Source organism: Salvelinus namaycush, chromosome 13 (assembly GCF_016432855.1).
Source record: "Salvelinus namaycush isolate Seneca chromosome 13, SaNama_1.0, whole genome shotgun sequence".
Lineage (NCBI taxonomy): Eukaryota > Metazoa > Chordata > Actinopteri > Salmoniformes > Salmonidae > Salvelinus > Salvelinus namaycush.
In genome coordinates, this window is record NC_052319.1 from 9,152,953 (window position 1) to 9,170,484 (window position 17,532).

General features: G+C 42.6%; 1 protein-coding gene and 1 long non-coding RNA gene across 5 annotated transcripts in view; one reads left to right on the top strand and one right to left on the bottom strand.

Moving 5' to 3' along the window:
- Positions 1 to 2,423: 2,423 nt before the first annotated feature.
- LOC120058216 overlaps positions 2,424 to 17,532 on the top strand; it is a 35,297-nt gene continuing 20,188 nt past the window's right edge. The window contains exon 1 of the long non-coding RNA XR_005477989.1: positions 2,424 to 2,559. This is a non-coding gene — a long non-coding RNA (uncharacterized LOC120058216). The remainder of the gene's footprint in view (positions 2,560 to 17,532) is intronic.
- Positions 3,595 to 17,532, bottom strand: part of LOC120058215 (signal transducer and activator of transcription 4-like) — a 32,393-nt gene continuing 18,455 nt past the window's right edge. For 2 of the 4 annotated variants that reach the window (XM_039006707.1, XM_039006710.1), the window contains exons 9-22: positions 17,024 to 17,116; positions 16,848 to 16,907; positions 16,551 to 16,571; positions 16,153 to 16,246; positions 15,860 to 15,904; positions 14,629 to 14,712; positions 12,320 to 12,418; positions 10,222 to 10,357; positions 9,877 to 9,929; positions 9,466 to 9,560; positions 8,275 to 8,411; positions 7,742 to 7,933; positions 7,436 to 7,481; positions 3,595 to 4,196 (exon numbers count right to left, since the gene is read on the bottom strand). In XM_039006707.1, coding sequence (XP_038862635.1) covers positions 4,193 to 4,196; positions 7,436 to 7,481; positions 7,742 to 7,933; positions 8,275 to 8,411; positions 9,466 to 9,560; positions 9,877 to 9,929; positions 10,222 to 10,357; positions 12,320 to 12,418; positions 14,629 to 14,712; positions 15,860 to 15,904; positions 16,153 to 16,246; positions 16,551 to 16,571; positions 16,848 to 16,907; positions 17,024 to 17,116 — 1,159 coding nt within the window. In that variant the 3' untranslated portion in view covers positions 3,595 to 4,192. The remainder of the gene's footprint in view (positions 4,197 to 7,435; positions 7,482 to 7,741; positions 7,934 to 8,274; positions 8,412 to 9,465; positions 9,561 to 9,876; positions 9,930 to 10,221; positions 10,358 to 12,319; positions 12,419 to 14,628; positions 14,713 to 15,859; positions 15,905 to 16,152; positions 16,247 to 16,550; positions 16,572 to 16,847; positions 16,908 to 17,023; positions 17,117 to 17,532) is intronic. The other 2 variants (XM_039006708.1, XM_039006709.1) reach the window with 2 other exon arrangements.

Below are 17,532 nucleotides of genomic sequence, written 5' to 3' on the forward strand. Positions count from 1 at the left end.
ACCACTTGACATTTTCCTCATTTTGTAACAGCCTTATTCTAAAATCGATTAAATTGTTTTTTCCCCACTCATCAATCTATACACAATACCCCGTAATGACAAAGCAAAAACAGGTTTGTAGAAATGTTAGCAAATTTATTAAAAACAAAAAACTGAAATATAACATTTACATAAGTATTCAGACCCTTTACTCAGTACTTTGTTGAAGCACCTTTGGCAGCGATTACAGCCTCAAGTATTCTTGGGTATGATGCAACAAGCTTGGCACACCTGTATTTGGGGAGTTTCTCCCATTCTTCTCTGCAGATCCTCTCAAGCTCTGTCAGGTTGGATGGGGAGCGTCACTGCACAGCTATTTTCAGGTCTCTCCAGAGATGTTTGATCGGGTTCAAGTCCGGGCTCTGGGTGGGCCACTCAAGGACATTCAGAGACTTGTCCCGAAGCTATTCCTGCATTGTCTTGGCAGTGTGCTTAGTGTCGTTGTCCTGTGGTAAATTGTACAATCATCCTAGTCTGAGGTCCTCCAGGCGGGCTGTCATGTGCCTTTCACTTAGGAGTGGCTTCCGTCTGGCCACTCTACCATAAAGGCCTGATTGGTGGAGTGCTGCAGAGGTTGTCCTGGTAGGTTCTCCCATCTCCAAAGGAACTCTGGCGCTCTGTCAGTGACCATCGAGTTCTTGGTCACCGCCCTGACCAAGGTCTTTCTCTGATTCAGAGGGTTTGGTTTAAATGCGGAAGACACATTTCAGTTGAAGGCATTCAGTTGACTGACTAGGTATCCCCCTTTCTCTTTCCCTTCTCCCCCGATTGCTCAGTTTTGCTGAGTGGCCAGCTCTAAGGAGAGTCTTGGTGGTTCCAAACTTCTTCCATTTAAGAATGATGGAGGCCACTGTGTTATTGGGGACCTTCAATGCTGCAGAAATTTTTTGGTAACCTTCCCCAGATCTGTGCCTCGACACAACCCTGCCTCTGAGCTCTACAGACAATTCCTTCGACCTAATGGCTTGGTTTATGCTCTAACATGCACTATCAACTGTGGGACCTTATATAGACATATCCAGTCAATTGAATTTACCACATGTGAATTCCAATCAAGTTGTAGAAACATCTCAAGGCTGATCAATAGAAACAGGATGCACTTGAGTTCATGTTCAAGTCTCATAGCAAAGGGTCTGAATACTTATGTAAATAAGGTGTTTGTTTTCTATTTTTAATACATTTCCAAAAATTGTCATTATGGGGTACTGTGTGTAGATTGATGAGGATTTTTTTTTAATTTATTTAATACATTTTAGAATAAGACTAACATAAAATGTGGAAAAATTCAAGGGGTCTGAATACTTTTCGAATGCACTTTGTCTCTTAATAGGCCAACCACATAAATCATGATTTAGTCTGCCTATTTTTATATTGAGTTGTTTCTTATATTGATCACTTTCTGAAATATATACAATAAAACTTTATCCCTCAAGTCAAGGGGAAAAAAGCTTGGCCCCTTGCCCCTACACACATACACAGAAGCTCGATCACGTATGCAAAACCATCAAAATCAAGTCAAATTGTATTGGTCACATAAACATATTTAGCAGATGTTACTGGGGTGTAGCGAAATGCTTGTGTTCCTAGCTCCAACAGTGCAGTAATATCAAACAATTCACAACAATACACACACATCGAAAAGTAAAAGAATGGAGTTAAGAAATATTTAAATATTAGGACGAAGCCTACAAGATCAAACATAGGCCTACAAGAGAGATAATTAAGAAACATGAATGCCAAGATTATGGTACAATGCAGACAGTCAATCAATTACAATATCAGAATGTCCTTTGTCCCATTAAGCTACAGTCATTATAAAACTGTACATTTGGATCTTGGATGCTGATTGGTTGATAGCCTCGAGTTATTCACAATAAATAAAAAATTCCTTGTCCCCAGGCAATTCCATTTGAATGAACAACGCACTATGGCATCTGTGACAGCACGTACAGTGTCATTGAGGCCATCTCCATTTTGAAGTATTACATTTTCTTATTTTGTGTTTGAAAAAAAGCAAAGCTAATATTGGTGATTTACTGCCACTTGCAGTGCTGGAGTCCTGAACCAAATTGTGTCATTGACTTATTGTGACCACTAGAATGTGGTGATACACAGTATTTTAAAGTAATTTAAAAACCATAGTTAACCCAATTTGAAGACAATGCTCTGATCATTGGCTGATCGCTCCCAACCCATAAGAATCTCCATTCAGTTGACTACTTTAAAATGGTGAAAGCCCTCAATGGCAATGTCCATGCTAAATTGGGTCATATCCACGATGAGTCCTCTAACTCTGAACCTTGCTGCCTGCCCCCTTGACCTATGCAGAATTGAGTTCTGTTATTTCACAACAGTAGTGGGTTGTGAAATAGATAATTGTTGGAATGTGGTTTTAACCAAACAGCATCCAGGAATAGACTCACCCGTTGTATTAATGTGTCCAGACAAGACTGACAGCTTCTCTGAGCCAGGCGAATTCATCATTATTATGGAGATATATCCAAAGAAATAGAAAAAAAGGTAAAACAACTTAAAATGCACACCTAATTTCAGCTACTTGATGTGATTGTGTGTTAACTTTAGTTGTCCAGCCTGCATATCAACCTTTTTTTGTTGTTGCTTAAAAATGGACCACCAGTCCGCTTGGCTAGCAACTTCAGAATCTCTGAACTACTGGCTTTTTCCCAAACTATTCACTTTAGCACGCTAGCTGCTCCTGTAGACTTTGTCAATGGGCAAACGCTAGTTAGCATTAGCAATGGCTCCATTAACGACCTTCAACGTCTTTGAAATTGCACGCAGACATACAAAAAGGTACCCATGAATTCATCTGACTCTGGCTAAGTAGAAAAAAAGGGTTTGATTGTCAATGTCAAACAATTTCTTTTATGTACTGTATGTTGGCAACCGTTTAATAGGCACTCGAACCTAGGCACTCCAAGTGCCGCATCCAGGCGTTTGAGAACAACCTTCGTCGTGTGTAATTCATGATAATCCCCCGGGTTTTCATACTTTACTGTTTAAATGACATATGAAGGGTAGTTAGATTTTTTTTACGGTGAATAACCACCTGTGCCACAAACCATTGGAAGAAGCCGTAAACCCAAAGTAGGCCTACAACACATCATGCTACACTGTCTTGCGAAGTAAAGCCTGTAAATTAGTGTTTACACTTGACAGAAACCACTGTAGATCCGCTGATCAGTGAAATAAGGAAGCAACCTCTTCCTTCAAGGCAAAACAGTATGGACAGCCCAAGGTACTTTCCCATTTTACTACAATAGAAGGGAGGTACAGTAGCCACATGATGCCAACAATGTAGCAGATCAAATGCCAAGAGAAAATGAGAATCAGGAATTGCCATATGAATCGTTCAGGAAATATTGCAACATATGAGGAAACGTTGCGCTTTTGAATAGCATGACAAAAAACAAAATACTTACTTGGGAATTTGGTTGCCTGTTAAATTTTAGACAGCAAAATTAGTAATCTAACCTTGGGTTACAATCTGATTAGGAGTCATTAGTCAATTAATAAAAACAAATTACTATTCCACATAGGTCAGAAATCTTTATTCAAGGAGAGAAAATCTGATGAAAAATATTGCTTTGTCCAGTACAATATTTTATCCATCCTCTGATTGTTGATCATGGCTATCTATAGGTATACTATTACTCAGTAGTAAAGACAATAGGGGAAATCATATGTAGTTAAACCCTTTTTCTACTCGAGAGGCCTTGGGCTCTTAGTGCAAAAATATCAAATTGGTAGCTAAACTAATGAAAAAGAATAGGATAATAAAACATTCTTTGTACAAACCTTGGTTCTTGATAGAGACGTTTTAGACTAACAGAGCCAAACAGAAATCAACAGCATAATACAAGACATTTCATAATACACACAATTAAATACATCTATTTATGAGAAGTGATATACCACTGCATGTAATATCTACTTTACAACATTATACGTTTGTATTCATGACAGTGGGCTCAAAGACAATACTAGCAGTTGGATAGAAGAGCAATATATTGTGATCAGATGCAAGAGAAAATGCCAGATCCAGTGGCCCTCAGTGGAACACAAGTCGTAGAGGAGTGAGTTACTTGGCATACTCTGCAGGTCATCTGGTGTTACTCGGAGTACGGAGAACTCATCTGTATAGCAATAGGGAAGTAAAAGCCAGACAAATGCTTAACTGATGACAATGCAACTAAAAGATAAAGATTATTTTGACTTTCAGCAGGTTCAGTCCAATGTTATTTGGAGACTGGCTTAGAGGCGCAATTGCGTCTCTGCAATGACGGATGAGTTGGCTACAGTAGATAGGCCTACAGTATGGGACTAGGCTAGCTAGCCGCGGTGTCTTTGGGGGGGCGGGGCAATGGGGCAGCAGTGGAGAGAAAGCGATAGGGACATAAGCCACGGGAGTGATTTAGACTAGAGAAAAAATGATATTTAAAATAATATATCTAACAGTGGCGGTCAGCCCCATTTAAGATGAGGGAGGACGATCATTTGTTTTATGAGCATGGCCTTATTTCTATTACAGCATATTAGATTTACTTAACTACGCAAGTCAGTTAAGAACAAATTCTTATTTACAATGACGGCCTACACCGGCCAAACCAATCACAGCCGGTTGTGATACAGCCTGGATTCGAACCAGGGTGTCTGTAGTGACGCCTCTAGCAATGAGAGGCAGTGCCTTAGACCACTGTGCCACTCGGGATGACGGTTAGTCATCCAGGTCAATGTAACATCGATAGGTTTAAGCTACTACGTGATAATCAATTTCCCTATATCCATCATGGAGGTTGCTACAACCGAGCCTATGAATAAAAAATGTTTACAACATAGGTGCACAGGTTGAGAGAAATTGTTGAGTAATCTAGGTGACACCGACACATTCTATACTGCCTTGCACACTTACCGGCATCTAGCTGATCTAGGGTATAATCATTAATCCAACAGTTGCAACCAATCATTTCTATTGGACAAATTCAGGTATGTTTATCGCAGTTTCATTACATTTGCGTCTGTTTAACAGAATCGGCAGAATGAATACACCCCTGATCACATGCGAACAGTTCACTTTCATAGCAGCCACATACAGCCAGCACACTTTGCCCATTGTATAATTCCTTCTTGCATCTATGTGCTTTCCTCCTCTCATCTTTCCCTTTGCTTGTGGACTTCAGTGCACAACACATAAGCTGTCTGACCAGGCGTAAAAAAAAATCCTTATCATAACTGCTAACCTCGACACACTTCCTACTGTACATGGCTGTCGCCATATTAGCAAACGTCATAGGAAACATATCTACTAGAACTAACACGTTAGTAAATCCACTAAACTCATGCAGTACAGTGTACAGTCAGTAAGCAGTTACACTGGTGGGCCCCAATGGCAATAAATTAATAAAACCAAAAGCCTAGACTTGGAAGAGTTTCAGTGTTGGATAGCCATATCTAGTTAACATACATCCCTCTGTTTCAACCGGGTGTGAGTAGGCTAAACTAGCTAGCTGCATCCGCAAGCTAACTGAAAAAAATACTAAAGAAATAAAGCTAGCTCTCTAGGCCTCACTTTATTTAAGAAATACATTTCAAAACTGTTCAACTATAGTCTTTGAGTCAACTACTCACCACATTTTATGCACTGTAGTGCTAACTAGCTGTAGCTCATGCTTTCAGTACTAGATTTATTCGCTGATCCTTTGATTGGGTGGACATCATGTCAGTTCATGCTACAAGAGCTCTGATAGGTTGGAGGACATCCTCCGGAAGTTGACAATTGCTGTGTAAGTCTATGGAAGCGGATGAGAACCATGAGCCTCCTAGGTTTTGTATTGAAGTCAATGTACCTAGAGAAGGACGGAAACTAGCTGTCCTCCGGCTACACCATGGTGCTACCCTACAGCGTGCTGTTGAGGCTACTGTAGATCTTTATTGCAAAACGTTGTTTCAATAAATTTGGTGACGTGAATATATTTAGTATAGTTTTATCTAAAAAGGATAACTAATGTTTCACTATTCACATTTTTCAGAAATTCAGAGAATAGTCCTCCCCTGACTAACATATACTACATTACCAAAAGTATGTAGACACCTGCTCTTCAAACATTTCATTCCAAAATATTGGGCATTAATATGGAGTTGGTCCCGCCTTTGCTGCTATAACAGCATCAACTCTTCTTGCAAGGCTTCACACTAGATGTTGGAACATTGCTGCTTCCATTTAGCCACAAGAGCATTGGTGAAGTAGGGCACTGATGTTGGACAATTAGGCCTGGCTCGCAGTCGGCATTACAATTCATCCGAAAGCTGTTCGATGTGGTTGAGGTCAGGGCTCTGTGCAGGCCAGTCAAGTTCTTCCACACTGATCTTGACAAACCATTTCTGTATGGACCTCGCTTTGTGCATGGGGGCATTGTCATACTGAAATAGGAAAGGGCCTTCCCCAAATTGTTGCTACAAAAGGTGAAACACAGAATCGTCTAGAATGTCATTGTATGCTGTAGCGTTAAGATTTCCCTTCACTGGAACTAAGAGGCCTAGCCCGAACCATGAAACAGCCCCGGACTATTATTCCTCCACAAAACTTTAGTTTGCACTATGCATTGGGGCAGGCAGCATTCTCCTGGCATCCGCCAAACTCAGATTCGTCCGTCAGACTGCCAGCTGGTGAAGCGTAATTCATCAATTCAGAGAACGCATTTCCATTGCTCCAGAGTCCAATGGCGGCAAGCTTTACACCACTCCAGCCGACGATTGGCATTGCGCATGGTGATCTTAGGCTTGTGTGCGGCTGCTCGGCCATGGAAACCTATTTCATGAAGCTCCCTGTGAACAGTTCCTGTGCTGACGTTGCTTCCAGAGGCAGTTTGGAACTCTGTGAGTGTTGCAACCGAGTCAGTCAATTTTTACAAGCTATGCGTTTCAGCACTCGGCGGACCCGTTCTGTGAGCTTGTGTGGCCTACCACTTTGCGGTTGTTGCTTCTAGACGTTTCCACTTCACAATAACAGCACTTACAGTGGCAGCTCTAGCAAGGAATAAATTTGACGAACTGACTTGTTGGAAAGGTGGCATCCTATGACGGTGCCACGTTAAGTCACTGAGCTCGTCGGTAAGGCCATTCTACTACCAATGTTTGTCTATGGAGATTGCATGGCTGTGTGCTCAATTTTAAACACCTGTCAGCAACAGGTGTGGCTAAAATAGCCAAATTCACTAATTTGAAGGGGTGTTCCACACACTATATATACACAAAAGTATCTTTATATATCTAATATATAATGGGTGCATTTCAAATACACATCTTTGGCGCAGGTCTGCATGCAGTGTCTGGTCTGCACAAATTAGAAGATCATAACAAACTGTTGTGTACGCACTGCAAAGTGGAGATGGGGATCCATGTAGATGATATATATGGAAAGACTGCAAGAAGACAAAAAGAGAATATAGGCATTTTAGTAAACAACCATTGATAATTGCATGTTGTGTACCAACCAGCCCCCTGTCCTCTCCCCCAGTCACCACACGTAAACATCCCCACAAAACAATGAGAATGTTGCACCCCCATAACATACTTACTCTCATTCACAGACAAGTTGCTGGAACCTAGGTGGTCACAATTCCTATATCTAAAGTACAAGTCAAACCCCTCTATCATAAACGTGTCTTGGTAACCTTCTTGCCTTTGCTCTGCTGACTGTTGTAATGTCGTCTGAAGGACTCGTCTTTGGGGATGTCGGGGTAGAGGAACTTGAGCGGGTTCTCAGGGACCTCTCCGTCTGCGATGACCTTGTAGTCCCGGATGATGTTGGCGAACGGGAGAGCGCTGAGGCGTGATTTGGTGTATGGCTCCACCGAGATTAATTTAGCCTCTCCTGTTGACACAGACAACCAAAGAGCCAATCAGAGTTGGATGTTTACAGAATACATTTTAAGACACTGGAAGTTTAGGTGCTAATTGTTTAGGGATTTCAATGTTGACCGCATGGTTCAGATAAATGGATTCATATTTTATGAAACCACACAAATCATTTGTTTTAGGAAATGGTGTGGGGTGGTGTGACCCTTTGTGTCTAATGAGGTCCTTTCTGGACAATATTTATCTCCATGAAGGGGACCCCTTTTTGGCTCAAGAGCAGATGCAAAAGTTCCATATAGCCTCTTCAAAGTCAATCTCTCACGTCGCCACAGTAATTGACAACCGAGCGGGCCTCACCACTGTCGGACTGCTTCACCCAGGTGAAAGTGATCCCACCCAGGTGGCTCTCACTGAAGCGCAGCAGGAATGTCCCAGGCTCCTTGTCCTTCAAACAGGCCCTCTCTGTCTCCTTACTGACAAAGCCCATGATGCAGCTGAAGGAAGCACAAGCAAACCACACCATCAGTTACATTATGCAGTAAAACCCACTAATGTAATGAAGTACACTGTTCTAAAGCCCTGAGTAAATAGATTAAATCCATTCAAATGGAACTGAACCTAATGATTAATTTCCTGATTCCCGCAAAACTAGAACAGTGTAGGCCTACAGTGTCGGCCTGCTATACAGTTCTATGACCACTACCGTTTGTAAAACAGGTAGTTGCATTGGCTTGATTGATTCCTGACAAAAGCTCAAGACATTTTGCCTATTAAAAGATCTGAATATCAGCTACCCAAGTTACATCAGGAGTTATCTGGAGTCAATTTGCAATGATAATTGATGTATTTACACAGTGGGAAATGCAGTGTTGGCTATGAATCAGCTCATCAAAAAAAGACTTAATACCAACGTGAAATCATTGATTATCATGACAATTTAGCAGTCGTGAGTAGTCTAGTTTAATATTGTACATTTTATTTGGACCCCGTCCTGTTTTTAGGATATGGTGTTTGTTAAAATGTTAAGTCATATTTTCATCAAAGCACATAAAAAATAAAAATAAATTGATATGGGGTGCATTTAGGCTATTTAATGATGTAAAAAGTGTCTGTCACAGGACATCGTCATGAATTTGTTCTCCAGTCTAGGCTACAGAAAAACCACAAAAGCTACTACATAGCGTTCGTTGGTGGAGCGCTGCATCTCTCCAACAGCGCCCTGGTTAGGCGAGCTGGGCATTGACAAGCTAAATATTTGAGAGTCCCTGCCTTTGGCAAAGTAAGCGCTGCTTATCATTGGGTGGAATCAGCACTCACCTAAATAGCCCATATGACAATGGGTGAGAAAAGTTCATTGTTTTGGGGCAGAATTGTGTGAGGTGTTATGCGTTGTTGGAAGTGCGTCTTCTTGGCGAGTTTAGCTAGCAAAATGCCACCCTCGTCAATCTGCTGCTCTAGGTGGCCACCTAATCTTACTTAATGAGCGCGCCAGCCCTGGCCTAAGGGGAAGGGGATAGAGGTTGTTTCTGGACAGGCCACAAGTCTCACTTGTCGTTCCAGATGGGGAGCAGGTGCTTCTTGATGAGCTCCAGGATGAAATCCAGCCACATCCAAAAACTGAAAGGCTTCCCAGGAATATTCTCCTGGAAAAAGCAGACGGAATGGGGAAAGAGATGAGAATTACCCTCAACTTTTTACTGAAAGATGCCATAAACTTCTATAAATTTAATTTGACCACTTGAAGTAGGCTAAGAGGAAGTGAGACGATTATTTTGGAGAAGGACTCCACTAGGAGCTGAAATGAAAAAGTCTGTCAAGATCGAGAATGACAGTACAGCATGTATATGAAAGCTTCTACATAAAGGAAGTATTTGTTCGTAAGACATGACATCATCCACCTTGTGTGTTTAAGACTTGCAGTAGTAGGACTATAGGAATTAGTAGGACTGCTTGACCTACCTTGCAGAATTTGGACCAGGATACCTGACATTCATTGTGGGAGGCTTGCTGACCTACAGTGAAGATTAGTCATATAATTCTGATTATCAACTAACCAGTACACATTCATACACTATGAATATTCAGCTATTATTGTACAAAAATAACAATCCTTAGATAATATAGAACGATTCCATACTTGGAAGTCAGATTCTAAACAAATCTCTGATAATTCACATTGCTGTTCTGTAAAACTTGAAAATACTTGCGACGGTGCGCCGTTCCTCATGAACTGGGCAAATGAATGGTGTATGTATGCCAAGAGTTTCATGCTCTAATGAAATGTGTACAACTAGGCTGCTGTACCCATGAGTTTCTCTCCCAGCATGCACAGCTGCTCCCTGTTGAGGCCCCGCCCAGTGAAAGTTGAGAACTGCCAACTCAGCACTTCAGAGAGCTGGCCCCAACTGGCCCGCGGAGGACTGGCAAAGAAGTCTAGGTTCTAGAGAGAGAATTCAAAAACAACCCCCATATCCACTTGGTGAAATAGCAGCAAGATTTGTGACCTGTTGCCACAAGAAAAGGGCAACCAGTGAAGAACAAAAACCGTTGTAAATACAACCCATATTTATTTTCCCTTTTCTACTTTACCCATAGTTACAACACTGTGTGTGTGTATATGTATGTATATATACACTGCTCAAAAAAATAAAAGGGAACACTTAAACAACACAATGTAACTCCAAGTCAATCACACTTCTGTGAAATCAAACTGTACACTTAGGAAGCAACACTGATTGACAATAAATTTCACATGCTGTTGTGCAAATGGAATAGACAAAAGGTGGAAATTATAGGCAATTAGCAAGACACCCCCAAAAAAGGAGTGATTCTGCAGGTGGTGACCACAGACCACTTCTCAGTTCCTATGCTTCCTGGCTGATGTTTTGGTCACTTTTGAATGCTGGCGGTGCTCTCACTCTAGTGGTAGCATGAGACGGAGTCTACAACCCACACAAGTGGCTCAGGTAGTGCAGTTCATCCAGGATGGCACATCAATGCGAGCTGTGGCAAAAAGGTTTGCTGTGTCTGTCAGCGTAGTGTCCAGAGCATGGAGGCGCTACCAGGAGACAGGCCAGTACATCAGGAGACGTGGAGGAGGCCGTAGGAGGGCAACAACCCAGCAGCAGGACCGCTACCTCCACCTTTGTGCAAGGAGGTGCACTGCCAGAGCCCTGCAAAATGACCTCCAGCAGGCCACAAATGTGCATGTGTCTGCTCAAACGGTCAGAAACAGACTCCATGAGGGTGGTATGAGGGCCCGACGTCCACAGGTGGGGGTTGTGCTTACAGCCCAGCACCGTGCAGGATGTTTGGCATTTGCCAGAGAACACCAAGATTGGCAAATTCGCCACTGGCGCCCTGTGCTCTTCACAGATGAAAGCAGGTTCACACTGAGCACATGAGCACATGTGACAGACGTGACAGAGTCTGGAGACGCCGTGGAGAACGTTCTGCTGCCTGCAACATCCTCCAGCATGACCGGTTTGGCGATGGGTCAGTCATGGTGTGGGGTGGCATTTCTTTGTGGGGCCGCACAGCCATCCATGTGCTCGCCAGAGGTAGCCTGACTGCCATTAGGTACCGAGATGAGATCCTCAGACCCCTTGTGAGACCATATGCTGACACATGCACATTTGTGGCCTGCTGGAGGTCATTTTGCAGGGCTCTGGCAGTGCACCTCCTTGCACAAAGGCGGAGGTAGCGGTCCTGCTGCTGGGTTGTTGCCCTCCTACGGCCTCCTCCACGTCTCCTGATGTACTGGCCTGTCTCCTGGTAGCGCCTCCATGCTCTGGACACTACGCTGACAGACACAGCAAACCTTTTTGCCACAGCTCACATTGATGTGCCATCCTGGATGAACTGCACTACCTGAGCCACTTGTGTGGGTTGTAGACTCAGTCTCATGCTACCACTAGAGTGAGAGCACCGCCAGCATTCAAAAGTGACCAAAACATCAGCCAGGAAGCATAGGAACTGAGAAGTGGTCTGTGGTCACCACCTGCAGAATCACTCCTTTTTTGGGGGTGTCTTGCTAATTGCCTATAATTTCCACCTTTTGTCTATTCCATTTGCACAACAGCATGTGAAATTTATTGTCAATCAGTGTTGCTTCCTAAGTGTACAGTTTGATTTCACAGAAGTGTGATTGACTTGGAGTTACATTGTGTTGTTTAAGTGTTCCCTTTATTTTTTTGAGCAGTGTATATACACACACATACATATACACACACACAGAGTGGGAAATGCAGTGTTCGCTATGAATCCACTCATCAAAAAAGGACTCAATACCAAACTTGAAACCATTGATTATCATGACAATAGCAGTCGTGAGTAGTCTAGTTTAGAGAGCGGCATAAAAAAATAACACCTAAAACAAAGGTAGTGTGTGTCCTCAGCTCACCCTGGGTTCGTCAGTCAGCATGTTGTACCACATGATGGAGGCCCAGCCTCCAGGCAGCTGGCTAACATTGGAGATGATCACCAGAGGAAAAGAGCAGGTCTGCAGACACACACACACACACACACACACACACACACACACACACACGATCCCTCCCAATGTGTTCTCCAATCTCATAAAACAGTTTTTTTTAAATGCTGCGTTGTCCTTGCAAGGGTAAAGTGCTAGAGTACTGAAAACAGGGGTGCCAATAATTAGTAAACTCAGCAACAACAAAAAAAAGAAACGGCCCTTTTTCAGGACCCTGTCTTTCAAAGATAATTCGTAAAAATCCAAATAACTTTAAGACACTAACAGCTTACAGACGGTAGGCAATTAAGGTCACAGTCTGCGTGAACTTGCCTTAGGCATGCTGCAAGGAGGCATGAGGACTGCAGATGTGGCCAGGGCAATAAATTGCAATGTCTGTACTGTGAAACGCCTAAGACAGCGCTACAGGGAGACAGGACAGACAGCAGCTGATCGTCCTCGCAGTGGCAGACCACGTGTAACACCTGCACAGAATCGGTACATCTGAACATCACACCTGTGGGACAGGATGGCAACAACAACTGCCTGAGTTACACCAGGAACGCACAATCCCTCCATCAGTGTTCAGACTGTCCGCAATAGGCTGAGAGAGGCTGGACTGAGGGCTTGTAGGCCTGTTGTAAGGCAGGTCCTCACCAGACATCACCGGCAACAACGGGCACAAACCCACCGTCGCTGGACCAGACAGGAGTGGCAAAAAGTGCTCTTCACTGACGAGTCACGTTTTTGTCTCACCGGGGGTGATGGTCGGATTCGCGTTTATCGTCGAAGGAATGAGCGTTACATCGAGGCCTGTACCCTGGAGCGGGATCGATTTGGAGGTGGGTCTGTCATGGTCTGGGGCGGTGTGTCACGGCATCATCGGACTGAGCTTGTTGTCATTGCAGGCAATCTCAACGCTGTGCGTTACAGGGAAGACATCCTCCTCCCTCATGTGGTACCCTTCCTGCAGGCTCATCCCTCCAGCATGACAATGGCACCAGCCATACTGCTCGTTCTGTGCGCGATTTCCTGCAAGACAGGAATGTCAGTGTTCTGCCATGGCCAGCGAAGAGCCCGAATCTCAATCCCATTGAGCAAGTCTGGGACTTGTTGGATGAGAGGGTGAGGGCTAGGGCCATTTCCCCCAGAAATGTTCGGGAACTTGCAGGTGCCTTGGTGGAAGAGTGGGGTAACATCTCACAGCAAGAACGGGCAAATCTGGTGCAGTCCATGAGGAGGAGATGCACTGCAGTACTTCATGCAGCTGGTGGCCACACCAGATACTGACTGTTACTTTTGATCCCCCCTTTGTTAAGGGACACATTATTCCATTTCTGTTAGTCACATGTCTGTGGAACTTGTTCAGTTTATGTCTCAGTTGTTGAATCTTATGTTCATACAAATATTTACACGTTAAGTATGCTAAAAATAAGCGCAGTTGACAGTAAGAGAACGTTTCTTTTTTTGCAGAGTTTATTAATTGTTAAACAAAGTCTTTCTCTGAGCAATTGTATTAGTATAAAATATAAATGTTTCCATTTTCTTGAGCCTGCAAGGAGGCCAATAATTATGGACCTGACTGCACACAGAAAGTATATGCTTGCTGTTACAGAACTGAATAGACATCCTACCCTTACACTCGCTGGGTCTAGGGGCCCTAGGCTTGCCTAATTGTTCTGTAACCGGACTGTGTGTGCATTAATATGAGAAGTAAGCATATGCGACCAGGTATTGAATGCATGTACCCAGGAGACAGCAAAACTACAGAGTTCAGGGCCAGCTCCGTCTTGACCTCTTAGTCGGGCCAGCCAAGCAGTTTATCATTTGTTCAGATGTTCAGATGGTGACGAAAATGAACATACAAAAGGGAAAACTAGAGACAGGCACACCCAAACAGACTCAAAACCAAACGAAAGGCCTCATGTCCGCCAAAGAAACAAGCAGCCTCACGGCTCTGACTGACAAACACCTTGATTGCCTGCACTAAAGGCTTGGCTCAGAATTTAGACCCGTTTGGTGCTGCCCCCTGGGGATGGAGTGTGGAAGTATCTAGTCATGCTCCTAAGACCTAAACTACATATTCCTTAACATTAAACAAGGACTAATAATAACTGACAATGTATGCCAGGAAGACTATGTGGGGGTTCTAAGTGGTGTGTGAGGGACTATATGTGGATTATTGTAAGAATGTGTGTGTCGTATACAGGATGTGTGAAGGAGTGTGTAGACTGACTGACCTCCAGGTCGATGTTAATGCCCTGTATGTTGAACTGGGCCTCGAAGCTGAGGGAGTGGAGCTCCTCCGTCACAGAGAGAGGACCCTGGAACCAGCAGAATACACACACTTTACTAAACCTTTTCCTCAGAACACATTAAATACAATAGCCAAGGGCTACAAAACCTTTTTTGTTCAGTGAGTGACCCACAAAAAAGTTTCATACATTTCAATGACAAACTAACAGGATAAGCAATTTGTCCTATTTAACAAAGAACAGCATTCCATAACAAGGCTGGGAAAACAATCTCCAATGAAGTAATATTATTTTCTCTTCAGTATATGAGTAATAGGGCTAAGTTTGATAGTGGTATTCATTAAGTCAATTTCTGGATAAAATAAGGATCCTGTATCCTAAGGTTTAGAGCATGTGAGGGAAGGCTTGACCTGAGTTTTGTTGAGTCATGTGAATGAAAAGGTCAAATATACAAAAATGAGTTTATTTTTATCTATGTTCTTTTTTTTTACTCAGAAAGAGTTAAGGTTTTTCATCTCCGATAAAATGACGGTGCCATCTCGAAACGTACACAAACGCACCATTGTCCTGAAAAGGAGGGGGGAAAAATGTAACTTCAAATTGAGGGAAAACTTTAAATCCATGGTAATGTCGCCCTCTACTGTTTTAAGAAAGCAACTACCTTTTCTTAATGGAAGCGTTTGAGTTGTGTTTTTTTTTTTAAGATATCACCTCAGGCAGTAATTGACCTCTAAATAAATCAGGAATTATTAAACTCTTAATTCTCCTCAGTGTCCAATAACTTTAAATGACCTCTGGTTGACCAGAATTGATATTTTTTGTAGTCACTTAAAGACTTAGTTTCTCCCCAAAGCATTTCTAAAACGGCTAACATGGAAAACAAAAAGGTTTGCACTAGTAACCACAGTCAAAAAGTCAAATTTGGCTATATCGCAAAAATTCATAAAAACAAATATTTGCTAAATTTAAGGCATAAGGTTAGCAGTGTGGATAATGTTAGGTGTAGGTTTCAAATCAGATTTTAAGAAGAAATAGGCAGCGTTTATGGCAACTAGTGTCAACCGCAAAAAAATCTGAAGGTCAAGTTTCAAAGGTCAAGCTTTCCTAAAGTTCACTGCGCTAGAGTGTAACCTTTTGATAGGCTTGAGTCACTGACCCTTAACCATCATTTAGGGAGAAACAAAAAGTATTGTTCAACTGTCATATTTCCCCTCACCTCGTTCACCTTGGTACCGTTAACATATTTCTTCTCTTTCAGCTGCTGAAGATAAATAGACAGAAATGAATAATAAAATGAACTATTCATACAATTTCATGTACAGCTAGGCCAGGGCGATCATAATTAATAATTTTTGCAATATAACAGGGTCATTGCAAACGTACAGTATGGCTGCTGCAGCCAGCCCCATTGGACCAAATTAGTTAGCGTCCACTAAACCTGTGGATTAACAGATTGAGTTTTAAATTATTATGAATATGTTAGTGGTGACAGTGAAGGTGAGAGGTTACCAAGTGTCTGAACTCTACAGATAGACAGCCATTAGATGATTCCTCCACGTCCATTACTTTGGTGGTGGAAGTCAGGATGAAGAACTGACGATGTCTGAATGGAGAGGGATGTGGTAAAGCCATAGTTAATAGTCTGAACTAAGCACCCACAAACAAATTGAGCTGAGATACATGGCAAACGCATGCAGAGGTAGAAACAACTCAATTTCAAGGTGAATTCCAGGCAACTGATCATTCTGATCACTTAAACCGGGTCATCTGATTTGTAATCAAAAATGGCTTCTCGTATCTCTCTTTTTGGTCACTGTTCTACCTCATCCCTACACACGTCACTTGATATTGGCCTAAATAACAATAGAAGGAAATTCCCACTGAACAGCCCACACAAGTATACTCACACTCTGCCAGGGGGGAGGTCCCTACACACAGGGGAAAATAATATAGAACATAGCAAAATTACTCAGTAATGTAGTGCCAGCTTGCTAATGAATGTCTATGAAACATTGTTTATAGAACACAGTATATCCGTGACATGTTCACACACAGTATGTGTAACAGAACTTGCAAAGAGCAACCACTGGTTCTCTCACCCTTCAAAGTGAATGTGCCACATATTTCTGTGTTACATTGCCACCAGTGTACAAACATTGGCTAAAAGATGGAGATTAAAATGCTTCTGCGGATGTCTTACTCACTTGTCAAATATCGTCTTCACTTTGAGTTGATAATCCACCTCTGGGAGTTTGACCAGCAATCTGGATATAAAACGTGATCAAAACAGAAATACTGACTAAAAACACATTTAATATGCACCCACACACACAATGAATTGATAATCACAATTGAGTTGTGTTGCATACACATACTGTACCTGACTTTGGTGGTGAACTGCACCCCGGTCTTGATGATGAGAGGTTTTTGGGGGTGGGTTGGCATCCATGGCTGCTTCTCCACCACAAATGAGCTGTGGACATTGCACAAAGGATGACACAAAGATGGCACACAAGAGAACTACAATAGCGTGGGAGCAGTTGTGTACACCACCTAGATTTGGGTGGAGGCAATATACACTGCTCAAAAAAATAAAGGGAACACTTAAACAACACAATGTAACTCCAAGTCAATCACACTTCTGTGAAATCAAACTGTCCACTTAGGAAGCAACACTGACAATACATTTCACATGCTGTTGTGCAAATGGAATAGACAAAAGGTGGAAATTATAGGCAATTAGCAAGACACCCCCAATAAAGGAGTGGTTCTGCAGGTGGTGACCACAGACCACTTCTCAGTTCCTATGCTTCCTGGCTGATGTTTTGGTCACTTTTGAATGCTGGCGGTGCTTTCACTCTAGTGGGTAGCATGAGACGGAGTCTACAA